We start from the raw sequence: 21,150 nt of genomic DNA, 5'->3' as shown, positions 1-21,150 counted from the left end.
CATAATAATAAAAAAAAACACTTCACACAGCTCTGAGGTGACAGAAAGGACTCTCTTCTGCTCTCCGCGGAAGTAGCTCTGCTGTAGCCACCCATAGGAAGGCTACTCGCATTATGAAGGGGATGGGGGAAAGCCCTCAGGGGCCCCATCCCCAGAAGAGTCAAAACCATTGGAGAGCTAATGGAAGCAGGCCTGTGGGGGACCAGAACTGGTGTGGTGTTAAGATATCGCCCACTGCACAGCAGCACTCGGGTCCCAAATTAAGGCGGACCACCCGGGTAGACATGTGGAACATTTTGTCTCTCTGGCATGATGATTATCTTCCTCTGCTGTCGGAGGAGGTGCGTAAACTCTGCACTTCAGTGGCAACACTCTCTGAGGTGCGCAGACCTAGGACTGGCCACATCTTTGTAGGTGGGTACAACTTTTATTGGTCTAGTCGCTCTGATGGGTGTCATATTATAAGACTCAGATTTATGGCACTCTCTAGGGGGCCTTGTCTGTTGTCTCAGTGTATGTTCCGACCAGGGTGAGTGATGTTTCGGTGAGGGAGATATTTTATTTGCAGCTTTGATCGGTGCTTGATGAGTTCCCACAAGGTGACACTCCTCTAGTCATGGGTGACTTCAATGCAGCCACTGGCACTGACAGGGATAGCTATGAGGATTGTTTTGGTCCCCATGGGTCTGGTGACCGTAGTGAAAGTGGCTCTATGTTTCTTGAGTTTACAAAAGGTCAGGGGTTGCAAATCGCTGGATCCTGCTTCCAGCGCCCTGAGCCGCATTGTTGGACTTGGTACTCTAATACCGGTGGTGCGGTGAAGAAGATCAATCACATCCTTGTGGACAGACACTGGAGGCTCTTACAAAACTGCAAGTCTACAAAAGTGCCCAGTTTGTGAATTCTGACCACAGACTTCTTGTTGCTACTCTAAAGTTCCAGCTTAGGTCCAGTAGGTTACCACATACTAGGAAAATGAGGCTGGACCTGGCCAGACTCCAAGACCAGGCTGTTTCTGACGAGTTAGCACACAGTTTATATGAGAAACTTACGGATTTGGCTGTGACTGCCGATCCTAATGTAATGTGGGAGACCTTCTGTGAAAAGACCCTGAAGGTTGCTGAGGGTTGTGTTGATGTTACCGGTGTTCCCAGAAGGAGGTGTTTCATCTCGCAGGGCACTCTGGATACTAGAGTAGCGCACTGGTCGATGGCAACTACGGAATGTACCAGGAACTGACAAGGACGGTTGCGAGTGCTCTGAGGGCAGATAAGGATGCGTTTGTTAATGGAATCTGTGAGCAAGTGACACACCATCTATGGTCTAGTGACCATATCCTGCTTGCAGAGGAATTGAAGCATTATGCACATACAAATCTGTTCCTCAGAGAGTCGTAGTCAGGTCGGCTGATGGAACAGTCTTTATGGATAACACAGCAGTTGTGACTCGCTGGGCTGGCTATTTGGGCTGGCTATTTGGACACCCATGTAGCACTTGGCTGCAGCAGATAGAGGGTAATTTCTGAAAAGTGTGACTAGACTGCGTGTCTGCCTGGGGGTTGCCAACCAGGATCCCGAGCGGTTTTGTCGTGTGGTGGGTGTGGCATCATGCTGTATAAGTGCATGCTCCCCAACCTGACCTGACCTGTTAAGAAGACAAAATTATAGCAGCAGGTAAAGGAAAGATACTTTGCTACAACCTGTGGTAAATGTCAACAGGAAAGGAAAGGAAGCTGCCATGAAAAGGATTTACTCAATATCTGATTTTCTGTATAATGACTTTTTTGACAGTAGACTACTGTAGACGACAGTAAATTTGATCAGACCTTTTAGCTGGATGTATAGCAGTAAAACAAAGAAAGTCTGAGTTTTGAAATCAACTTTATTAACCAAAAATTTAATACATTCCTTCCATCCATATACCAAAGGTAACAAAAGAACAATACAGCTCAGCACAAAAAATAAGAACAAACATTTCACATCAAATTTCAAATAAGAAAAATAAGTTTCTGGTGCCGTTGGTTACAAATTGCTTCATTAATACATCACCTTTTTACAAAAGCCTTTAAATTATAAGTCATTTTATAGAGCTTGAAATAAATTCTGGCTTGCTCCAGAGCTCCAAACATCTTGAGCAAATCACACTGTCTAATTTGGCTTTCTCCTTCTGAGACTTATAAATGGCTAACTTTTCCTGCCAAATCTGGAATTTTCCAATCTTACATTCTGCTTGATTCCCTCAATTCCCAGAAATACCATATATACTGTAAATAAACAATTATTAAAGGACAATGTAAGAACAGCAAAAGCTGTTGAATTCCAAAACAGAACAGACAGCAGTAAATTGCAGTCTCTCTTTTCCCAAACAAAGGACATTTGTAAAAGTATTTGATTTGATTGCACCCAGATAGAATCTGCTACTTTAAGGATCAGTGCTAGATACTCTGAGACCTTTAGAATTCTATAAATCTATTTCATGCTCTAAAGAGATACCACGATTTGAGTATACTGCTGTAAAATAACAGAAGGGAGTACAGAAACTGACCTTTTTTTTCCATTACAAGAAATGGCTTCTCAATCTGTTGAGTACTACTTCCCAGTTTTTAGCTTCAAAAGGCTAGTCTCCAAGAATAGTCCCAGATATTTCTGGCCACTTTTAGTTCACTTTAGTCTTGGAGCAAGTATCCTCCTAAATTATCTACATTTCCCCAACAACACTGCCAAGCTTCAATTCCATTTCACCTTTGCAAATGACACTTGTTGCAATCTTTCAAACCATCTTGTCAATGTATGCAGCATCATAATATCATCTGTACAGGCTGGTGATTGAAAAGGAAGAGGATACCCAGGAGCAGACGATACTCCATTACTGTCCATAATTATTTTAGCAATGAGTTTAATAGCAAGGGAATAACACATCCCTAACAAAGAAGAGCCTTATCTAATCCCTCTTCTTACTCTAAATAGAATGCTAAGACCACCATTATTGATTTTCAGCACTCTGAAAATAACAAAATAAAACAAGTAGCATCCATCTATTATCCAACCTGCTATATCCTAACTACAGGGTCATGGTGGTCTGCCGGAGCCAATCCGCAAGGCAGGAAACAAACCCTGGGCAGGGCGCCAGCCCACCGCAGGGCACACTCACCCACACACCAAGCACACAATAGGGACAATTTAGAAAGTAGCATCCATACATGTTTAATTATTTTTTTACTGAGGGTCCTTTAAATTTATGAAGTGGAAAGTATAAGTGATATACAAACAAATTAGAGACCTTTCATCCATAGCAATACATTCTAAAGTGATATTGTCCTAATACACCATCCATTTTCTTTAAAGATTTTCTAACTAAATTTCTCGAAATAGGAGAGGGAAAAATCCTACTAACCCCATAGTATGACAAAAATAACCCTCTAATGCATAAGGTTACATACAGTAATAGCATGTTCACATCACAGTTAATGTTCAATTAAAAAAAAGGTTAATCAAGTTATAGGATAAGAAGGCAAGCTTTAATGTAGTTTTTTAACAGTTATTCTGTGTAGCATTAGTAATCATTGGTATTATGCCATATTTTAACAGAGTAAACAAAAGACTTTTTAGTTTCTTTGCACTTACCTGTTGCGTTTTTCTTGCTATGAGATTTCCAATAGTTTTGCTGAAGAAGCTGGCAAGTAAGGGATTAAGAGGTGGTTCCTGTTCCAAGAATTTATATAGTATATCAAGCAAAGATTCGTCCCCTCCAAGTTTATCATTAATATGACTCACATCGGATGTCAGAAGCTCACAGGCAATGTTGGAATACCTGCACAAAAATAAAGTACACAGGGACGGGTTAAATATATTGTTAACTTAAATAGGATAGTGTACACATTGATATTTCAACAAACATTTTACGGTTGGTTCTTATTAACTCAGCAATACAATTTCAAAGTAATTTAGTCTGTCATATTCAAATTCTGGTGAAAACATTTAGTTCCAAGTATAAAACAATGAAAACATTTCAGTTTTTCTCGGTTTATTAATTTCTTTTTTTATCTTTAACATGAACAAAAAATAACCTATACTATAAGTTACTCCACTGTAATATTCTGGGATATATGTTACATTTATTAATACAAATTAACAGCAACTCATACAACAGTATTGTAACTTTAGTTGCTGAGAACCGTCAAGAGGCAAAACTGCATTCTGTATTTCTATAATACCGGATCGGTCGAGTCCCGGGTTAACAACGACCGCCACCAGTACTGTTAGCCAACAAGGTGCTGGTGGAAATTGGGCAACTGTTGGCCGAAGAAGGAGAAGAAGAGGAGGGAGATGTGGCCAGAGGAAAGAGGGCAAAAGGAAGGTAAAGAGAGTGGAACTGAGGGTAGGAACTTTGAATGTTGGCAGTATGACTTCATTGCCTACTGTGGGCCCCCCTGCCAAAGTATTGCTTTCTCCAAAGATACTGCTGACTAGGGTTTTTTTTTGCCTCTCCTCTGTTTTACTTGTTACATAACTGATCTGTTTTTACAATATAATCTATGTAAATGTTTAGAATACAACCCATGGAAGCAAAAAAATCATTTGTGAGCAATATGCTTTTTTTTCCCCCACAGCAAGTACAAACCTTGGAATTGAACTGAATCGGACTCATCTGTCTCTCAAAACACTTCACTTCTTACCTTGTGGCAATAGTCATGTTATAGTCTCACTAAACATCTTAAAAGTTGCATTTATTTATGGAGAACTCTTCTGTAATACTGTAATAGTTTAACATTAAATTACAAACAAAATTAAAAACATTTGTTGCTTTTTGGACTGATGATAAACATAAAAAAATCTTTCAAATATTGGTCACACATGTAAATTTTACTGTTTCAAATTGTGAGTCAAAGAATTACAGGTTCTGTTTGAATTATCCAAGTCACTTTTACCAGCCTTGCAATCATTAATAAGGAGTTGGATCTGACCATTTTTTGTATACTGCTGTTACACACAATTAGTATCAGCAATTAAAATACCAAGGGATGCATCCCAGTTACATGTTTCCTTCTACACTGTGTGATGGACAGCTGCGGCCCTTGCCTGGCCGGGAGGCCAACATACTGGAAGGACTGCCTCCCCCGGATCACTAGTGGGCAGCTCCCTGGGTTGCTATGGCTCCATGGATTCCCACAGGGCTTTAGGAGAGTTGGAGTTTAGGATCATAGACATAGAATTGCTAGACGCCGCATGACCAGCAGCATTGTACGTCAACGTCGCCGCCATAATGTGAGTGGCACTGCTGTGGAGTGAAGTAATGGATATAGATGCCTCACTCTTTGGGCTGAATGCTGCTCATTTCTGCTTCAGCTGAACTGCATGGTTCCTGGACTGATGGTCCTGCAGAAGTGGATGCTGATGACTTTTCAGGTTTTTTGTGAGTGATGTGCCTGTTGCCAGATGACAGCCAGAATTCCATAGCTGGTAGTGGGCCAAACTCTTCTAAAGAAGCAGTATTGAACAGCCTAGCATAACATTCAACCTCCGAGCGTTCAACTTTAAAAAACGCTTTTTTAATTGAAAAAACTTTTTTCTTACTTTTAGACTCATGCTTTGACATACAGGCAATGTGTTTCGCAGACAGCTGATGCGACAGTAGTGTGTCTTTTCCGTCGACTTTCTTGCCGGTAAATAATGTGGCCGTTTTGTCGGCAATAAGTGGACAATGACGGCAAATATGGCAAAAAACGGAGTCAGTGTCGTCTGCATTTACCCATGGAAACTCTTTGAGCCATTGCAATTGAAAAGACCATTTTCGTTTTTTATCATACTCGCGGTCCTTTTCAGCTTTTGTTTTTCTTTTCTTGCTCTCATTGTCAGGTTTTTCAGGGCCTGTTGTGCCAGTTTTAATCAAGAAACAATCCATTTTTCATCCGTGATACTACTTGCTTCAGTTTCAGCAACACGCAACACGTTGTTGGGAAATAATAATCGCGTCTAAGTGAAGATTTTTATAGAGATTTCATAACATTTGGAAACTGTTAGAATGTTTTCTTCTTTTTTTAATAAACTGACAGCGTGAAACCAGCTTGTTTAATATGAAACATTCTCTAATCAAAAATGATCTATAGACAGCTCATCAAAATTGATGTTGTCACGCAATAAATTTCTTAACTCCTCAATATATCACAACCTACGCGAAATCGCAAATTTCAGGAAAGATTAATTGCCTAACAAGCTTTGTTATGTGGTGAAAACATTTGCATTGTTATGTAGAAACAAAGAATTTTATCAATAACTAGCAAAACACCCGCACTTCGCAGAGGAGAAGTAGTGTGTCTGAGACATCACACACTGCATGCACTGGTTTACCTTTCCCAGTCCTGCAAAGTCAGTTCATGTGAGCCGCTCGGAGTACATGCATCGAAGCTTCTCAGCTGTGCTTGTGCTGTCTCGTGCGATTTCGCGATGTCCACGGCTTTATTTAATGTTAGCTCAGACCCGGCACTTAAAAGTTTCTGTCGCACTTTTGCTGAGTTTGTGCCAAACACTATTCTATCCCTGACAATCTCATCTTAGTTTGCATAAGCACAGTCCTTCACCAGCAATTTTAACTCCGTTAAAGTCTCATTAACATCATCTGTGTTAACATTTCTCAAACACTGAAGGTTTCCCAAAGAAATCCACCTCAGGAAGCAGTGGGAGGTAGCCCTTAGATGGGATTTTGAGAAAGCTGTCCTGTGATGTGTGCCGTGCTAGTTTGGTAACAGATGTCATACCGGCATCATATGATCAAAGCTACCACTTGCTCACATTAAAAAACAAAGGAGGATTGATGATTCCTTCTGAGAGTACAGTCAAAGTGGTCAAAGTAGCTGAGCGTGTTATCTGACAGTCGAGATTAGGGAAAGCTGTCAGTGTATCTTTGATCAATCAGTTTGTTCGGGCTGAGATTGGTTCAAATGATGTGTTTTTTCTCAAGGGTCACATTGAGGAAACACAGTTTGAAATTGACAACCATCATTTTATGCTCATTTCTGTAGTTCTGTCTGTCTTCCACAAACTAAGGCTGCACCATATTGCCAGCCAGACTGAATACTCTCAAATTACAGGATCTGAGTGAGAGAGAGGGAGTGTAAGTCTGTAGGTGATCAGTGAGGTAGGGGGGAGAAAGACTCTGGAGAGCTTTAAATGTTAAGAGTGGTATTTTGTATTGTATTCAGTAGTGAACAGGGAGCCATTGAAGTTGAGAGAAAATCGGTGTAATATGTTCAGTGGATTTAGAACAGCAGGTTATTATCCTGGCAGCAGAATTTTGAATAAATTGTAAGCGATGGATATGTTTTTGTGGGATGACAGATAGAATAGCATTACAGTAATTTATACGTGAGGTGACTAGAGCATTAACCAATACTTTAGTACTGTGTTGCGTAAGAACAGGACAAAGTCTAGAAACATTTCGGAGATGGAAGAAGGCAGTCCGAGAAATGTTACTTATATGGGAGGAATTATTTAATAATAATAATAATAATAATAATAATTATTATTATTATTATTTAATAATTGCCATTATTAGTGTATAAATGGATATACATAATTGCATTTAAACGATTCGCCAAAATCTGTTGTATGTAAATGATACTGTTTTAAACGTTATTGTTTTTTCATCAGAAAACCCGGTTTCCACGTATACCTGTATTAGTTTAAATGGCAAATTTTCCACTCGCAATGTGTTGACTGGGCAACACAATGAATGCAGCGTCTATCTATATACAGTATGTCTACATTTAGGATAGCCCTGTTTGGTTTCGTGGGGGCCACCAGGGGGCGTTGTAGAGCCCTACTTTGGACTTCCACCACATCTGGGAGTGATTCCAGGTAACAGTGATGAGCCACCTGGAGCACTCCCATTAGCTGAATAAAAGGAGTCGGCTCACTCCATTCTTAAAGCCAGAGTCAGGAGGAAGAGGGGCAAAGCTTGCCAGTGGAGGAGTGCAGGCAGAAAGGAGAGGAAGAGAAAAGAAAAGAAAGTGCTGTGTGCAGTTTATGGTACTGTGCTGTAGGGGGAATGAAAGACAAGCGTTTCCCCTGGAAAAATAAAATGTGTGTATTGTAAAGATTTGTGCCTAGAGTCAGCCTGTGTCAGGGTTGGGCAGCTGGTGTGCCCCCTGGTGGCCACAACTCTAATTCAATTGGCATTACCCAATGTTTACTTGTTATATGTATATATCTAATGCTGACTTGAGATTAATTTTTAAGACAAAAATAATAAAAGCGGAATCTTATACAACTGACATAAGTTATATGGGTTCTGGGAGCTGCCCTTTGTTCCTAGCCCGGTCACTCTCTGCAAATATTACATTTTTCTAGAGTATGTGTGAGCATTTTATCCAGGAACTCAAATATTCTTCCTGCATATAAACATGTGAATGTTAGGCTAATGACTGGTTGCAAATTACTCCAGTCTAAGAGTGAATGTAAAAAAAAAAATTAAAAATCACATTTTTTTGAGTTTCTTTATCAGCTTCAAAAACTGCAAACAGCCACAACAGGAAATAAGAGGAAAATGCTTTAAATTTTCCTTGCAGTAAAAAGAAGAGATACAAAAATATAACATCTGGCCTATGTCCATCAAACCTAACTAATTCTATTTTTGTAATGAAGCTTACTGGGGGTAATTAGAATCTTAGCTGACAAACAAAAGACAGGCAATGATTTTCTATATAAAAAGGCATGAGTCATATGCTACTGGCTCAAAAAGCAGCAATTATTAAACTCTCCCTCAGTAAATGAAATTGTTAAAAGCAAAAATGTAACACCAAATGTTGATAAACTATATAGCAGTTTTTACATGTGTTCAAACTTGAATTTCATAAGCAATTTTAGTGGTAGATGTTCAATAGCTCTCATGTACACAATTTCTTTTTTTAGCTATTCAGTCAATCTCTCTATATTTAGTTGCACTGAACATCTTCATTAAGGAAAATGTGGAACATGCAGTGTTTCCAGAGTACAGTCTCATTAAACACAAAACTAATCTAATCCAAATTACAGGAAAAGGGGAATATTATTCATCAAATAAAGGAAAAAGGACCCTTCAAAATAACACCAAAAGAGTCCAGTATTGCTCAATTAGCCCTCGATCATCTATTATGTGACTATATGCTATATAATATCCGAGACAAATCACTTTGAATAGCCACATTTTTTGTCTTTTTACCTTACCTTAACACTCTTTCGCAGCTGTTTTGAAATGGTTTTGGTGACAGATGGAGAGATGAATGTTGTGAATACCAGCATTACACCACTTCTCCTGGTATTCATTTAAATTAATATTTTGCAGATTTCACCATGATGGTCCCAATTTAGGCCTGGATTGTGAATATGCTTAAATATCTTGTGATCAATGTGGATGAGGCGCTTGAGTTCTGCTATGTTCGGCACAAGTTGAGTTCTTACTTCTGAAATCGCTGAACTACTGCCATGTTACAGACATTTCAGATAACATAAAATGGCCAATTCCTTAGGATCATTTGGCAGACACAGAAAAGCAACCATTTAATGATTTGTGTTTTTTATTTTGCAGTTTAATAATTACATGATCTGGTTCCGTAGTCTCAGGTGGGCTGGCTCCCTGCCCAGAGTTTGTTTCTTGCCTTGCGCCCTGTGTTGGCTAGGATTGGCTCCAGCAGACCCCCGTGACCCTGTAGTTAGGATATAGCGGATCGCATAATGGATGGATGGATGGATGGATGGATGGTTGGTTCCCTAGTAATGGTAGTTACCTGTTTTGTACCCAATGCTGCTACAATAAAATGAAATCCTGCACAATCCTAAATATTTATCAAACAATTTTAGAAAGTGGATATATGGATAAACATTATAATTTAAAATTAACTAAAATTAAGTTTAGTTGGAAGATGTGGATTCAGTTTCATTAAACAGCTGTCTCCAATCTATTTTATTGACATCTTAATTGGTAGCAAAACATATCTTTGGCACAAAAGTTAAACGGGTGACATAAATCTGTGAAGACAGTTAAATAATTAAATGAAGGTGTGAAAACTTTGTTAAGGAAGTATTGAGTTATTCTAGTAATGGTGATAGAATAAGTGTGGTACACGTCACACAAAATTCAGTTTCCCTAGGAGACAAACACATATACAGTAATCCCTCCTTGATCGCGGGGGTTGCGTTCCAGAACCCCCCGTGATAGGTGAAAATCCGCAAAGTAGAAACCATATGTTTGTATGGTTATTTTTATATATTTTAAGCCCTTAGAAACTCTCCCACGCTGTTTATAAATATTCTCCGCACAGTTATACAGTAAACCCTCGTTTATCACGGTTAATCCGCTCCAGACAGATAAATGAATTTCCACGAAGTAGGATTCTTTATTTATAAATCTTTATTTATAAATATTTTCGCAGTTAGAGCATAGAAAACCTGTTTAAGACCTTCTAAATACGTTTTTTAACATTATTAGAGCCCTCTAGACATGAAGTAACACCCTTTAGTCAAAAGTTTAAACTGTGCTCCATGACAAGACAGAGATGACAGTTCTTTCTCACAATTAAAAGAATGCAAACATATCTTCCTCTTCAAAAGAGTGCAGCATCAGGAGCAGAGAATGTCAGAGAGAGAGAGAAAAGTAAACAAGCAAAAATCAATAGGGCTGTTGGGCTTTTAAGTATGCGAAGCATGATAAAGCGCCACAATGAAGGGATCAATGTGAAGGTAGTGTTTCAGCATTTTTTAGAGGAGCCTCTGTATCTTCTAAGCAAACAGCCCCTCTGCTCACACCCCCTCCGCCAGGAGCAGAGAATGTCAGAGTGAGAGAGACAAAGAAAAGCAAACAATGAAAAATCAATACGGGCTGTTAGAGCTTTTAAGTGTGCGATCCACCACATGGGAAGCATATCGTATATCATTGAGGAGTTTTATTTAATAAGTAATACGTACTCTGATTGGGTAGCTTCTCAGCCATTCGCCAATAGCATCCCTGGTATGAAATCAACTGGGCAAACAAACTGAGGAAGCATGTACCATAAATTAAAAGACCCATTGTCCGCAGAAATCCGCGAACCAGCGAAAAATCTGTGATATATATTTAGATATGCTTACATTTAAAATCCGCGATGGAGTGAAGCCGCAAAAGTCGAAGCGCGATATAGCGAGGGATTACTGTATACTGAGCAGGTTGGTACCATCAAAACAATTGCCCAGTTCCTAAAATAATTCTATTGTGTTAATCAAGCATAAGACACAGATAAATACAAAAGCCAAATAAGTAATAACAATAATAATATTAGGTCAGTGGAGCTGCTTACTCTTGAAAATGCTACATACAATTGTCCATGAGTAAAAAATCTCTACATTAGATCAATTTCTGCTTTTCCTAGTGACTTGGCTTTTCTTGATCATTGTAAAATAAATTTTAAAGGAACCTGTATTTTTTTTAATTGAAATGGATAATCAGTAGGAATAATGTGAAATGTTAGTATATTAACATTATTATTATTATTATTAGATGCCTACAATTTTCACTCATTTACATCATTCACAAGAATTTACTTTTGTGTTTTTTGCCAGCTGCATGTTCAATGTATTTTTACTGCCATAGCCATAGACAGACAATAAGGTGCCAACACTGAATTGGGTTTTCCTTTACTTATTGTAAACATCAATGACTTTTACAGGATGCACATGTAGACAGCCCATGGAATCAACTGAATGTGTTTACTTTTAGGGTTGTCTTCTCTAGTGTATTAAGTATAAGAGAATAACTGCCAGCTCTATGGTTTGGAGACTTCTTAAACAATCAGGGGTCCCCTTTAAAGTCCGCAGATACGAATGTACTGTGCATCCGGAAAGTATTCACAGCGCATCACTTTTTACACATTTTGTTATGTTACAGCCTTATTCCAAAATGGATTAAATTTATTTTTTTCCTCAGAATTCTACACACAACACCCTATAATGACAACGTGAAAAAAGTTTACGTGAGGTTTTTGCAAATTTATTAAAAATATAAAAACTGAGAAATCACATGTACATTAAGTATTCACAGCCTTTGCTCAATACTTTGTCAATGCACCTTTGGCAGCAATTACAACCTCGTCTTTTTGAATATGATGCCACAAGCTTGGCACACCTATCCTTGGCCAGTTTTGCCCATTCCTCTTTGCAGCACCTCTCAAGCTCCATTAGGTTGTATGGGAAGCGTCGGTGCACAGCCATTTTAAGATCTCTCCAGAGATGTTCAATCTGATTCAAGTCTGGGCTCTGACTGGGCCACTCAAGGACATTCACAGAGTTGTCCTGAAGCCACTCCTTTGATATCTTGACTGTGCGCTTAGGGTCGTTGTCCTGCTGAAAGATGAACCGTTGCCCCAGTCTGAGGTCAAGAACGCTCTGGAGCAGGTTTTCATCCAGGATGTCTCTGTACATTGCTGCAGTCATAGTCTCCCAGTTCCTGCTGCTGAAAAACATCCCCAAAGCTTGATGCTGCCACCACCATGCTTCACTTTAGGGATGGTATTGGCCTGGTGATGAGCGGTGCCTGGTTTCCTCCAAACGTGACACCTGGCATTCACACCAAAGAGTTCAATCTTTGTCTCATCAGACCAGAGAATTTTGTTTCTCATGGTCTGAGAGTCCTTCAGGTGCCTTTTGGCAAACTACAGGCGGGCTGCCATGTGCCTTTTACTAAGGAGTGGCTTCCGTCTGGCCACTCTACCATACAGGCCTGATTGGTGGATTGCTGCAGAGATGGTTGTCCTTCTGGAAGATTCTCCTCTCTCCACAGAGGACCAGTGGAGCTCTGAGAGAGTGACCATCGGGTTCTTGGTCATCTCCCTGACTAAGGCCCTTCTCCCCCGATTGCTCAGTTTAGATGGCCGGCCAGCTCTAGAAAGAGTTCTGGTGGTTTTGAACTTCTTCCACTTATGGATGATGGAGGCCACTGTGCTCATTGGGACCTTCAAAGCAGCAGAAATGTTTCTGTAATCTTCCACAAATTTGTGCCTCGAGACAATCCTGTCTTGGAGGTCTGCAGACAATTCCTTTGACTTCATGCTTGGTTTGTGCTCTGACATGAACTGTCAACTGTGGGACTTATATAGACAGGTGTGTGCCTTTCCAAATCATGTCCAATCAACTGAATTTACCACAGGTGGACTCCAATTAAGCTGCAGAAACATCTCAAGGATGATCAGGGGAAACAGGATGCACCTGAGCTCAATTTGGACCTTCATGGGAAAGGCTGTGAATAGTTATGTACATGTGCTTTCTCAATTTATTTTATTTTTAATAAATTTGCAAAAATCTCAAGTAAACTTTTTTCACATTGTCATTATGGGGTGTTGTGTGTAGAATTCTGAGGAAAAAAATGAATTTAATCCATTTTGGAAAAAGGCTGTAACATAACAAAATGTGGAAAAAGTGATGCGCTGTGAATACTTTCCGGATGCATTGTAGATTGCCGCATTTGGGCTTCTCAGTTACACAAAAAGCCAGGTAGAAATGGACAAGGAGATGTTTATTCTGGCACTTGAGGAAACAGTATTGTAACTTTATTCAGTTTTGGAGCTTTATTTAAATACACAGCAAAACTGAAAACTTTTTAGTTGTTTTGCTCTATCACCAGTTCCTTTAGAACTCAAAGGCATCTTCCTTAAAAGGGTGCAGTTAAATGGAGACAGGAGCAGAGCCACAGGCGGTCTGCACATGGCAAAGGTCTCAATACTGGGTAAGTGAGCTGGCTTTGTGTTCTAAAGTAAAGTGTTTTTTTTATGAATTTTAAAAATACCTTGTCTGTTCTTGTAGTTTACAATGGGGCTTTAGGGTACACAGATTTATATGTGATAGAGAAAACCTTAAAATGTAACCAAATATGTCCACTTTGAAGTGGAAAAGGTTTTGATTTAAAAAAAAAACACACCTTCTCCATTTATGAGGCATCCTCATGATAATGGAAGGAAACTAGAAATAATGATTTAATCACAGATTCTTTGTACTATTTTCTCAAAGGATATGTTTCTTGCCCATTTTCTGCCTTGCAGAGGCTATCATGGGTGGAGTTATGACAACCCAATGATGACCAATTTTACATTCTGTCTTGTTATTTTACATAGCCTACAGAGCCACATGCATGCCTAATGGGAGTATAGTGAAAGGAGAACTTAAGAGTCTCATTGTATACAACAATACATCTGAACTGAATTGATTACAGTGTATTGTATTTTTTAAAGAGCCAAATGACCTTATTCGTGGCATGTCTTACACACGCACGATAATTTAAAAAATACAAAGTTTTACATATTACATAAAATAAAAAAATCAATTAAAAAAATAGGCATAATTCTTTCGAGTGAACAAACTCACGAACATTGATGCCAATCAGTCCATAAATTAATGGGGAGAACATGCAAACTCCATGTAGAACCTGGAGCTGAGAGGCAGAAATGACAGCCCACTGTGCCTATGTTAAAACATCTGTACTCAACTTACTAAACTCTAACCTGATTAAACTTTAATGAAACTGGTCTGGCTAAATTGGCTCTATAGTGTGTATTTGTGTTTGCTCTGCGATGGACTGGCTCTTTTATGAATATATTAATAGACAGGATATATTCAGACGACAACAATAATAAAAATAATAATAATATTTTTATTGGGAGAGAAAGTAGCACAGTGGTAGCGCTGTTGTCTCGCAGTGAAGGAGACAGGGGTTCACAGAGCATGCAAGTCCTCCCCAGGTGCTCTGGTATTCTCTCACAGTCTAAACACTTGCAGGTTAGGTGGAATGATGTTGCTAAAGTGCCTTGTGTGTGTGTGTGCGTGCCCTGCGATGGACTTGCAACCCGTCCTCGGATTGTTTCTGCAATGTATCCGATGCTTGCTGGGACAGGCTCCACCTGCCTCATAACCCTGCCCTGGATAAGCGGGTGAGGAGGATGGATGGGTGGATGTTAGATGCCTCTATCATCTGTTCATTTCTTGTCACTTGACTGCACGCAATGCACCATCTTAATATTCTCTCTCTCTAAAGCAAATGCATACATTGTGCATTGTCAACATAACAGCAGCAAGCAATCTTTGGAAAGCTTCTTTATAGTGAAGGAATACAAGCGATCATAAGTGTGCCTTTTCAGTTATTATTGTCTATTTGTCTACAGAACAGAGACAGAGATTTACATCTGGGCATTAACATGCAATTATACTAAATAATGGCACTTGGCAATAACGTTCTAAGGAGAACCTATGTCCCTGTGGCCTAGGGTTGTGACAATACCAAAATTGTAAACTTCAATACAATACTAATTATTTAAATTATATAGATGCCATTTACAGTATATAATGTAACTCAAAACAATGTAAATAAATTGGAATTCTGTATGCTTTAAAAATCTTAACATTGATGAAAACAAAAATAGAAAGTTTAGTCAATAAATGCAATTACTTTAAGCAGTACAATCATTTGTAAAATATAACAGTAAAGTTGTGGAAGCAATAAAAAGCAAAAAAGATTAAATCCTGTTAAAATCTTTTTTCCATTGACGAAAACAAATGGTGAAAATGAGTTAATAACAAATGGCGAAAGTGAGTTAATACAGTATAATGAAATGATTCAAATGTCATTAATGGTAATTGTAAAAGTACTGCAATTTTTTGCAAATAGTATACATAAAAATATTAAAATAAACATTAAACAATCAAGTAAAAAGAACATTAATGTGGTCTTTTGTAAACAACTGTTCAGAAAAATAATATACCAAAGCAAAAAACACTACTAACACACTTAAAGGGTTTGCATAAATGTTTCTGTAACTTCCCTATTTTTGGAAGAAAGGCTAGCATGTCTATGTGGTATTCTGTGAGGCTGCTGCATGCTTTTTTGGGCTGCAAATAAACCCAGATGTACTAAATACAAGCTCCACTGTTTATGCAGTTAAACAACAAAGATATAGCTTCTTACATTATACAGTAAATGTGATGATGTATTACTTTAAAATTGCATGTAATAAAAGAAAGTAACACCATAGAGCAGCACACTTTTCAGTGAGGGTCTAAAAATCAAGGGAGCGATGTCATTGCAGTAAACGCTTTGGCCACAACAAATGTTTTAACCTGCAGAAAAAATAATCATCACATCGCTACTTTAAACACAACAGTTTACAGGTTTATAAATATTAATATTTCTGTAATTTATAAATATGATACCTCTTAAAATTTTTTGTATTGACTTGCTTGCCGAATCTTGCATACAGGCTTGCGTGTATGTACTGTAGTAGTTTTCCATCTGTATTTGCCAGCAATTTAAAGTATTTCCAGATGCCACTCCGGCTGCCCTCTTTGTCAGAGTGTGGTAATGAAGGCTCAATCGCTGCTGAAACTGCCAACTTATTAACACCTGGATGGTGCTGTAACTCATATTGAACGAGAAGTGTGAAATCGATACCATGAAAAAAAAATCGATACCTATCAATATTCCGATAGTTTAGACGACCCTACTGGAACCAATTACCTACTGCCTCATCCACAGGCTGCAACAAAGGCAGTCTCCCCTGGGGCTGAAATGGTGCCATGGAGGAAGATAAGTTTGGTAGTTGGCACAACAACCACTGTCCTTTTAAAATGGATGAACCTCACAACAATGATTTGCTTTTTGCTTTTTTTACTTTTTTAAAACAATATCAATATGCTATTTTGCTATATATGTGTAATCACAAGACACATATCAATACCTGATCACATTTGTGGCTTGAAAAAGGGATGTTTTGGTAAGTTTTAAGGCTTGTCTTTATAATGAGGCTTAAGTACCCTTCACCTCCATTATACAGTGCAACAGCCGGCAAGCTTTTTTTTTTAAATTCTATAAAATATGCTTAGCTTTAGAACATGAACATTTTCATGTGGCAAACAAATATATATCATAATAATAATATGAAATAACTTTGACTTGAAAAAAATACTGAACTTATCCTTTAATAGGATCTTCAATAATGCTATTTGTATCACATGAGTATCATAAACATATTTACTTAGGACTGCTTAAAACACAACATAAGTGGGTTTAAAGCCTGAGCCTAAAATTGTTTCACAAAAAGAAATATACATTAGTTCAGTCATTTCATTAGATTATTAAATATAATGTATTGTGAGCACAGGTCCGAACACCATCAGACAAACACTACTTCTTTATGAAACACACGTTTATTCTTCAGAATAAAGTCCACACAACACAATTATAAAAGGGACTGCCTTCCTCCATTCAGTGGCTTGAATCAGGAGCGGAGAAGGATGGAGCTCGGGAAGAGTGGAAAGGAGGCAGGCTGAAGAGAGGCATCATTTTTGGATAGGCCTGGACTTTGGGGGAGTTTTGGGGTTGTGTGCACCTTTGTAAATAGTATTTGTAAATAAAGCGTGAGTTGGGTGATTCAAACGATGTCTGCCTGTTAAGTTAAAAAGGTGTATTTCAGACAATGAACTTTACACAATGCATAATTTGTTTAGCACAGTAATAAAAACAAACTTACTTAAAGCGTATCTTTTCCTCCATATCTGCAGGTGGTTCCTGAGTTATGAGGTTTATCAGCTCTTCCATGCAGTGATCTTGACACAGGAAAAGCAGCAGCTGACGGTTTAGAGCTTTGCACTCCTGAAGGATGTCATCTTCATCCATCAAGTCTTGCAGTGTCACATCCTCCTTATCTAGCAGCTTCTCAATTTGTGAGGTGGGGTGCAGGTCAAACTTCCAGAACATTTTCACTGGACACACAGAACTAGATGAGAATAGGAAAAACAGATATTTTTAAGGTACACAAGTGATTACTACAAACATTATTTACCACTATACATCCATTAATTCTTTTTCCATTCCCATATAACCATATTTTAGGGTCACAGGCCGCAGCCTCAACAATATCACAGCCTTCATTTACGTATACATCTGCACTTATTGATACTGGGCCAGTTCACAAAGATCAAATAATTCAACAAGTGCGTTTTTGAAATGTGGAAGAAGATTGAGCCAATATTCAAACCCAATGTAGATGTACATTCGTTTTCAAATTGTATTTTGACATCTCAGTTTATAAGGCACAATAGCCAAGTTTCCATCCAGTTTTTTGCGACGTTTTGTTATCGACAAACAGAATATACGTAAAAAAAATGTGCGAAATTTGCTGTCTTCAGCCTGTTTCCATCCAACTGACTTTTTATCGATAAAATGGTGTGCGTGATGAAGTCACCCCCCCCAAAACGAACTGTCACATAAGTTTTGTTGTATAGCGAAAAAAAATCTGCCCTTGAGCCGTTTCCATACATAATTTTGTGTATGTCGCAAATTATCTACCTTTTGTTTTCCACGTTACACCCCCTCCACTAAACAAAGAAACAAACAAATGGAGAGATTATTTAGACAGTTTTTTGAAATTTGCCAGCTTACTGTTATTTCAGTTTCACAAATAATTGGAATTGTACATAATATCCGAAGATGACAGCAGAATGAAGCAGTTGCTTGTCCGATAGCCCTAACCCTGGCTGCAACATTTTAGAATGACACGGCCAACGTTTGAGATGTTGTGTGGATTCATCAGTCCTGATGTTGCACCAATCACAGGTTGCCATCGACCACCAGTTCCAACCCAAAAGCGGATTGCCATAGCCCTTTACAAGCTGGCAACCTGCGCCGAGTATAGAGTAGTTGGAGAAACTTTCGGGGTTGGTAAAACTACCGTCCATCGATGTGTATATGCTGTGTGCACCGCAATTAAAAGAAAAATTAATGCGGTGTTATATCAGACTTCCGACTGTAGCGGAGGCCAATGAAATTGCATACCGCAATTCCTTGGTGCATCTTGTGCCACGGATTTACGGTGCGCTGGATGGCACGCTTGTGCCTATTCTTCCCCCGACGGAAGGCTACCGCGATTACATTAATCGCAAAAGGTGGCCATCTATTGTTCTCCAGGCCCTTGTTGATGACAGGTGCATGATACGAGACATTTGCGTTGGCACTCCTGGAAGTGCCCATGATGCACCTGTGTTTGCAGCATCGGATCTGTACAGGTGAGCCTACCTTTCAACATCCCTTCTCTGTGCGATAACAACTGAATAAGTACTGTAACCTGCTTCCCTTAAGGTTTTTAATTAAAACTGAAATTTGAATTAATACAAAATAAAGACATTTAATAAAAAAAAAACTAAAGTTAATATTAATGAGAGAATTTCTCATATATGCTAAAACATCTGCCATTTAATAATAAGAAAAAAAATGTTTAGATAATGAAACACACGGTTTCTTAAATATTTTGTCTGGCACAGTAAACTACCTTTGCGGTTTTTGTATTATTTAGACATCCTGAGAGACACCCCCAGGCTACAGTTGATGTGGAGGGAGTTCAGGTACCCCTTTTAGTAGCAGGAGACCCAGCCTATCCGCTACTGCATTGGCTCATCACGAGAAATAACGAGGCTCTTCATCAGACCATGCGAACCGCTCCGCTATTCTCGTTTTGATTGCACGTGATGAAAATGTATCATGTGACACATTTATTTGCGTTAAAGCCCTTTTTTTCCAACAAAAAATGTTTCCAATGTAGTTTTTGCGACATCTGAAGTATCGATATGGAATTTATGCGCTAAAGTTAAACGGAAAAATATTATGTCGACATGTACAACATTTTATTGATAATTAGCATTTCCATCAGCTAAAATTTGAAGCGCTAAATATTTTTTCGCAAAAACTCCTTGGATGGAAACCTGGCTACTGACCCAAACATCACAACAAATGAAAATTGTTGAATTTTAATCTGAAGCCTCCTTGCTGAGTGGTGGCAGCACTTACCATTGTGCCACCAATGCTGCCCCTTGGTTTTTAAGATTTTCATAATCATCATCATGATTTTCATTCTGCTTTTCCGAGTGTTACGAGGTTACTTAAGCCATTATTTCAGCATCCAGAGTTGTTAGCCCCAGTGTCTATTCCGGCAGTTGTTTACTACCATTAGTAGGATATAATTAAAGGAGCAAACTTCACATGTGAATCTAAAAGAAAAAAGCCCAAAAGAAGGCCAAGGATTTAAAGCTATATATATATATATATATATATATATATTATATATATTATATATATATACTAGCCAACCCGCGGCGTACCATACGGCGCATAATCAAGCCGGTTTTTTAATCATTTTTAAGCACAGGGAGAAAATTTAACATTTGCAAAATCGGTAATGTAATAAATCAGCAAGAAAAGCAACATTGTAAAAATGCACGGAACGAACCAACACACAATTGTCCGTGCGGCGTAGAGGTGGGAGGGGGGTGTGTACAAAGTGCAGGAGCATCTAAGAAGACGCATGTTTATCGCGGATGTGAATTGCTGTATGTAGCGTGTACAACACTTTGCTATGCTGCACGCGGTCGTGCGTCGAAACCGAAAAGTCGTTTTTTAAAGACTACTCACTTCATTGTGTTTTAACCTCAGTTGTAAAGGAATGTTTTAATGATCCCATGGGATACCCTCGCAAACAGTTTTACAAGCTGCATATGGCGATTCACCTCCGCGAGAAACATGCCTCTATTAACAGTCAACGTGTGGGAGGGGGGTGTGTACAAAGGGTAGGGACGAAAACAGTGGGAGCGTATGAGTCGCACTTAGTGGGTTCAACGGCTTACCCACGCCTAGACACACACTCAATCTCATGCATAATTATTTATTGAATGGTAAACACTTCTGGAAAGACATGGTTGTCTAAAACAGGTTAGTGTGAGAATACAACAGTAAGTGAATGAAAAGACGGAACTCTGGAAAGAGCAAAATACAACACAATAGTGAACCAGCGGCATAACAAATGCCGCATAATTATTTATTGATGGTTGAACACTTCTGGAAAGCAAAAAGGGACACCCTCGCAAACTGTTCTACACGCCGCATACAGCGATTCACATCTGCGACAAACAAACTGTTTTACACACTGCATACAGCGAATCACATCCGCGACATGATTTTTCCTAGATGGTCCTGTCGCGTCCAGCCTCGTTCTCGAAGCATACACACCGCCTGGTTATGTGTCCGCTCGCAAGAGAAACTCACGGAGAGCCCCACCAGCTGCCTGTGTGTGTGCCTCTGTCTGTCTCCGGCGCGGCTTTCTCTTGCGCTGCCTCT

The 21,150-nt window shown here is 39.0% G+C and overlaps 1 protein-coding gene across 4 annotated transcripts in view; it reads right to left on the bottom strand.

The window, feature by feature from the left end:
• The window catches only part of ppp6r2a (protein phosphatase 6, regulatory subunit 2a), a 190,703-nt gene that overhangs the window by 100,865 nt on the left and 68,688 nt on the right, over positions 1-21,150 (bottom strand). For all 4 annotated transcript variants that reach the window (XM_039761531.1, XM_039761533.1, XM_039761532.1 and 1 more), the window contains 2 exons: positions 17,516-17,761; positions 3,624-3,810 (listed from right to left, as the gene is read on the bottom strand). In XM_039761531.1, coding sequence (XP_039617465.1) covers positions 3,624-3,810; positions 17,516-17,761 — 433 coding nt within the window. The remainder of the gene's footprint in view (positions 1-3,623; positions 3,811-17,515; positions 17,762-21,150) is intronic.

The sequence above is a fragment of the Polypterus senegalus genome, chromosome 8 (assembly GCF_016835505.1).
Source record: "Polypterus senegalus isolate Bchr_013 chromosome 8, ASM1683550v1, whole genome shotgun sequence".
Taxonomy (NCBI): domain Eukaryota; kingdom Metazoa; phylum Chordata; class Cladistia; order Polypteriformes; family Polypteridae; genus Polypterus; species Polypterus senegalus.
This window is presented reverse-complemented; position numbering and strand designations above follow the sequence as displayed.